The following is a 6,533-nucleotide window of genomic DNA, read 5'->3' on the forward strand; positions in this document are numbered from 1 at the left end:
AAATAAACACCAATTCAAAGTAAAAGCACTCTTCCTCCATACAAAAAAATTGCATTAAAATGGCTTCAAAACAATACAAAAACTCCCTGAACAATAGAAATTATTATATCTTGATATGTATTACAAAACATAGTTATAATTATACCACCTTGAAGAGGGATTAAGAAACCAAACACACGAATAAGCATATCAAAACATTGTTTTACAATTGAAATTCAACTACATATATTATTACAATTGTATTCTACGAGGTTTCATATCTTGAAATGTCTTAATAATAGCATCATTAGAAATGATATCAAATACATCTTTTTATAAATAAGGCAATAAACAACCACTAAAAAAATCATCACTCATTTGGCTCTGCAAGTCATTCTTGATAAACTTCATTGCCAAAAAAGCTCTTTCAACGAAGGCAGTGGCAACTGGTAGAAGTAGAGCAAGTTTCACTAAGCGGAATACCAAAGGATAAATAGAATGTTTCTTTGTCTGAACTAATCTTTTGGAAAGATCATAAAGCCCATTTAGATCAGAGAACCTTTCATCAATATCACAAACATTAACAACATAACTTGCAAGTTGATTCTCAAGAACACTCATATTAGATTCATCAAAGTCATCCTGATATAATTTTGCCATTCTCATTACTTTTTTGATGTCAAAACTTGAAAATGAGTTAATTGGATTTAAGCAAGCAATTCCATGGAGCAAATCGGTAGTCACCTCATTAAAATGATCACTAAGTTCTTGAAGTTGCCAATCAATAATATTGCAAAAGACTTCAACACGATAATGATGTAAGATTGTATAGTTAGCAAGCTTTCATCATGATCTTAAAGAGCTAACATATGGCTCCTCAAAGTTAGGTATCAAAACATCATGTTTGATACAAAACATAGATACCTTAGCAATAAGAGAGTCCCATTCATCATTCCTTAAAACTTGCAACCTTCTCTTTGCTACTTCAACAAGTAGCATGGCATTTGCAATATCTTGCTCCTTTTTTGTAAGCATTTATTAAGCTAATTTGTAATTTCTAAGACATTTCTCATCAAATTCAACATGAACACAACCTCGTATGTTTGGCAAGCTTAGAGATGTCCTATTTCCTTAGCTCTTTCATCCAAATTTCGTGCATCAAGAGCAAGTGATTCAAGAATATCAAGAATAGAGCCAAACATAATAATAGAATTATTGAAGGATTTGTAATGAGATCCCCAACGAGTGTCACAAGCTCTTGAAAGACCAAGTTGTTGATTCAAGCCCCTACCGGTTGTAAGTTCACCCATATCTAATGCCTCTTTAATTGTTTCTTTTTGAGAATCACATAATTCATCCATACGTTTAAAAGAAGATCCCAATATATTTAAAATATTTGAGACCAATACTATAAGTTTTCCTACTTCAACACACGTTTTAGAGACCTAAACAAGAGTTAGTTGAAGTTGATGAGCAAAACAATGGATGGAATAAGCCGATCTACTTTCTTGCCTAATCAACATTTTAAGGCCATTGATCTCACCTTGCATAATGCTTGCCCCATCATAACATTGTCCATGCACACTTGATGGACTCAAAGAATGTTGAGCAAGTAAATTAACAATTGCCTCCTTTAGAGATGAAGCACTAGTATCTTGAACATGAACAATGTCAATAAGTCGCTCCATCACAAATCCCTTTTTATCAATATACCGAAATACAATAGCTATTTGCTCCTTGCGTGACACATCAAAGGATTCATCAACTAGCAAGGTAAAGTAATCATCATTTAATTCCTCAAGAATAGATTTAACGGTCTCTATTTTACATGCACTCACAATATCTTTTTGAATCATTGGAGAAATCATTTGATCATTTTGAAGAGCATGTTCTAGTACATAATCACAGATTTTATCACATTTTTTTGCATACCATGAGAGAATTTCAAGAAGGTTACCCCTACTAAGTAATGATTTAGATTCATCATGACCTCGAAATGCAAATCCCTGAGTTATGAGAAGTCTTACTACATCAATCGAAGCACTTAAATGAATCCAATATCCATACTTGAGTTGATTAGATTGCCTTTCAAAGGCAAATTGAATAGACTGCCATTGTTGTAATAAATCTTGACATTTTTTTGATTGATTATGTATGCTATTTGGTAGACCAATATGTTTGTCAAGACTACTTTTTTTATTCCAACGCTTAAACCCAACACTTGAAAATACTTCACCTCCTCCTTGATGAATGTTATGGTCTTTAAATAGATAACAATACAAACAATAGACTGCATCTTTACTAACAATATACTCCAACCAATCATTATATACATCATCAAACCATTCATGATTAAAACGACGTATTGATTCAGAAATAATTGTTTGAGGATACTCATGCACCGCTAGACGAGGTTGGCAAGGACCAAAGCCAAAAAAGGACAAACGCACTAAGGTTACCTTCATCTGCAAAATAAAACTCAGATATCAGATAAATAGTTATGAGTTTGAGTGGTAAGATATTGATGTTTGGCTTTAAATGGTACTGGTAGCTACAACTGAAGAATTTAATAAATTTATTCGCAAGAGAATCATCAATTAAAGTATTTCTTCACCTATCACTTTAAAAGGTTAGCTTTACTATTTTGTTTGAACAATTTTTTGTACCATCAAATTTTATTACAGAGAACTGGAAATTACATCTAATCTAAAACTTCTAATATTTTTGCTCAAAAAATCAGTCTCCAGCAAGTGGCTGGGCATATACTTAATTATTTTGGGGTCTTTCAAATTGTTCAAACATATTATGTTTGCCTCCTATCACTTTAAAATGTTAGCTTTTTCTTCTAAACATAATTTGTTAATTGTTGAACAAATCGCTGTGGCCTACCGGCCTTTCCTCTTCGGCATATAGTTGCAAAAAGGAAAGGTCCTCAACTCCTCGTATGTAATCTAATAGGAGGCAAAACGGTATTAATGTTACAATAAAGGGATGTACAACAACAAATTCTGAAAAATTTTAGAACAAAAAAAAGGAAGAAGAACTAAGAACTTACAGGCTACAGGCCTACAACAACGGGCAGCGACAATGAAAAGCGGCAATGGAGAACGGACAGCTTCCAGAGACAGCAGCAAAGAGAGCAGCAGAAAGTCGATTAGAGAAGAGAAGAGTTGGAGAGAAAATAAAATCCCTAAAAATTAGAAAAAAGGGTTTTTTTAATTTGTTGATTTTTCAATTAAAGATTTAAAATTAAAAAAATTAATATATTAAGAATTTATTTTTTAATTTATATTTAATTTTAAAAAGGTCAAAAACTAAGCCTAAAAATGTACCTAAAATCAGAAGAAAAAAATGTGGTTATTCGGATTCGAAACCACGAGCTAAGACAAGATAAGGCAAAATGTTGAACCCCCTTTGCCACTGAGCTAGTCCTTTGGCTTATGCTCAGGGGGTTCAATATTAAATATATACACATAAATTAAAAAATTTATTTTATATATACAGTGTATTTTTTTAATGAAGGGGGTTCGGATAAACCCCCTGGACTGCATATAGATCCGCCCATGACTCTACGAGTTCAACAATCTATAGAAGCATAAGATGCATGCAACCAATCCATCTTAAGAATAACATCAAAATCTATCATGTCAAGTTCAATGAGACCACAAGGTATAACTTTATAAAAGATAGACACGGGACAACCCTTATAGACCTTTCTAGTAATAACCAACTAACCAATGGGTGTAGACACCAAATAGGGTTCTAACAATATTTCAGGTAACACATCAAACCTACTTTCAAAGAGTAGAGTAATAAATGAAAAATTTGCACTTGGATCTAATAATGCATACACATCAGGCACTTTCTCAATTGCCTCTCATACAAGGTATAAAAGTGTTTGATGCGTTGGCCACTTCCTTGAGATTGTTGACCATGAGAAGTTTTACCTTGATGCCTACCACCACCACCTCTACATTATCTATCTTGGGTGACCCAATTTACCATACTTGAAGCACGTATTAGAGCCGGCTAAGCACTCCTCTCTGTGAGTCTTTCCACACTTCTTGCAAGTGGGGAAAACTTGAGCCCCAATATTCTCTCTTGGAACCATCGGATTAGCACCCTCATCCTTTTTGAACCTTAGAGGAGGGGTATTGTGTGGACCTTTCCAAACAAATTGTTGCCCACTTAAGCCTTGGACACCAAACTAGAAATGCCAAAGATGAATTTACTCATCCTTTCCCTTGGGTCGGAGGCCATAAAAGAAGCATACTTAGAAAATTTAGTGAATTTGAGGGAATATTCCCTAAGACTCATGCCCCCTTGGTGAAGATTGATGAACTCTTGAATCTTTGCCTTCCTTAGCTGCAAAGGAAAGAAGCGATCTAGAAAGGCTCTCTTTAATTCTTCCCATTCTATGGGTTCCATATCTTCACCTGTCTCAACAACCCATTGTTCATATCAAACTCTTGCCACACTCTTGAGTTGATAGGACACTAGCTCGACCTTTTCATATGGAGGCACTCTTATGATAGCCATAATTCGATAAAATTCCTCAATGAACTCCATAGGGTCTTCATCTACTTTGGAACCATTAAATCGAGTGGATTCATCCTCTTGAAGTACCAAATCCTAGAAGCCATAGTAGACACTTGAGAAGGAGGATGAGAAACAATGCCTTGGTTAGTTTGGTTGGTTATGACATGGGCCAATAAAGTGATGATGTTTTGAAATTCCACATGTGTAACTCCTTCCTCATGATATGGATCTTTGGGAATCGGAGGACCGTGGTCCTCATCTTCAATCCTTGCTCTAGGCAGAGATATCCTTCTTGAGGCATGATCTAAAAAACAAAAAAAGATTCATTAGTTAGAAGAAGTCTTAGGACAACTCTATGGCACGACATGAATCATAAAAGAAGGAAAAACTTTCCTAACATCCCATAGTCTTCTATGCATAGTCGTGGTGTGCTTCACACTATGAACAAGATCCTATTCGATGGGGTATGTTGGACTCTGAGGACCATTCAACCTCGATCTCTGATACCAAGTTTGTCATAATCCAATCCTAGGGCCTAAATATGACACAACAAATGAGGATCCCAGAGGTACCTCACATAAGTCTCTTAGCATTCGTTAGCCTTTCATAGTTTAACACTCCCTAAAAATGTTATATATGGTGTCCAATTCTCGATGAAAATGATACTTCTTCTATATTTTGATCATAACATTTTATACGATGGTCTAAATTAGGTGATTAAAATTTCTGAATAACTCCAACATTATTATCTACAACTTTTGTGAAAAAAATAGCTTAATATTCGAAAGTTAAGTAGGTCAAATAAATTAATCTTTCCAAGACTTGGTGTTGTGATGACATGGAGTGTTTGTAGAATATAAATTATATCTTACTGTAGGATAATTCTATTCATTTGATTCTTGATCGACATGAAAGGAGACTCTTAGAGCTACAATTCATATACAGACACCAAATCCTAATTAGGAAGTTATCTTATTCTAATGTAACTCCAAAAAAGCGTATTCTGTAAAAAGAAGATTCATCTCACCAAATATGGAATATCTAGATCCATTTGACATTACCCATGACATCAATAGTCCTCCATTTGACATCACCCATGACATCATAATTCTCCATTAAATTTTCAGTTTTTTCTTATAATTATTTTAATTATTGTTAGGTTTCTCCTTCATATTTATAAATACCCACCTTATTTCATTATTTTGTTCATCAAGCTTTCTCAAGAAACTCTTCTCTCTATACACTTCTCTTAGTTCTTCATAGTGTAGAAATAATATTCGGTGATTCATATACTCTGGATAGTACACAAAAAGCTCTAGCGAGGAGAAAATATTAGGATTCAAGAGTGTTTATTAAGTCCTTCGATTCTGAGTAAAGCTTCGAATTCGAGGTATGTAAGGCTTTAATGAGAGTATTACTTCCATTCTCATGTATAAAATATTTTGATTATATGATAAATTATGTTTATTTACCCAATTCTTTTCAATCTTTACTCTAAGGTATGTGGGTGTTTATCAATGGGTTTTTTCCACCTATATAGTTCAAAACTCTTTCAACTAAATCTCTTGATTTAAAGTAAGATTTTCGTATGGATAATTCTTATTTCTACTTAATATCATGACTCATGGTTAAACTAATAATTATTGGTCTATTTTGATGCAAAATGATTTCATATGTATGGATTGATGGTTTGCAAGTAATTTTTCTATTTATCTCTTTAAAAGTGCTTGAAATTCATGGTGGGTTGTTTAAAATATGATTTTTAATCAATGAATTTCAAAGTATTTATGCATAATTTCATTTACATACATGTTTGAAAGTTGAAGTGATTTAAACCCACCTAGTTTTACTATAGTTTCAATGAAGTTTGACTTAAAAGCTTTGACTCTAAATAAATATTTATGAAAATAATGTCTATGATAAAAAGGGAGTCTTATAAAATAAAAGAATGATGAAATGCTATGAATGATGGATTCTTTATGCTATAAGAACAATTCTTGCATATTTGAATCACT

At 33.4% G+C, this 6,533-nt stretch overlaps 1 protein-coding gene across 1 annotated transcript; it reads right to left on the reverse strand.

Annotated features, from left to right (window-relative positions):
- Nucleotides 1–312: 312 nt before the first annotated feature.
- LOC129890559 (uncharacterized) lies at nucleotides 313–1,014 on the reverse strand. The gene is made up of 2 exons (XM_055966092.1): nucleotides 904–1,014; nucleotides 313–819 (listed from the first exon to the last, which is right to left on the reverse strand). The coding sequence occupies exons 1-2, from the start codon at nucleotides 1,012–1,014 to the stop codon at nucleotides 313–315; spliced, it is 618 nt and encodes a 205-aa protein (XP_055822067.1).
- Between the last annotated feature and the right edge of the window lie 5,519 nt (nucleotides 1,015–6,533).

Source organism: Solanum dulcamara, chromosome 5, assembly GCF_947179165.1.
Source record: "Solanum dulcamara chromosome 5, daSolDulc1.2, whole genome shotgun sequence".
NCBI classification, from domain to species: Eukaryota; Viridiplantae; Streptophyta; class Magnoliopsida; order Solanales; family Solanaceae; genus Solanum; species Solanum dulcamara.

What these genes read in the sequence shown, in the direction of transcription:
- LOC129890559 (XM_055966092.1), bottom strand. Translation starts at nt 1,014, where the DNA reads ATGCTTACAAAAAAGGAGCAAGATATTGCAAATGCCATGCTACTTGTT. An exon ending in GGGACTCTCTTATTGCTAAG is followed by an intron (nt 820 to 903) that starts GTATCTATGTTT and finishes TCATGATGAAAG; the next exon opens with CTTGCTAACTATACAATCTT.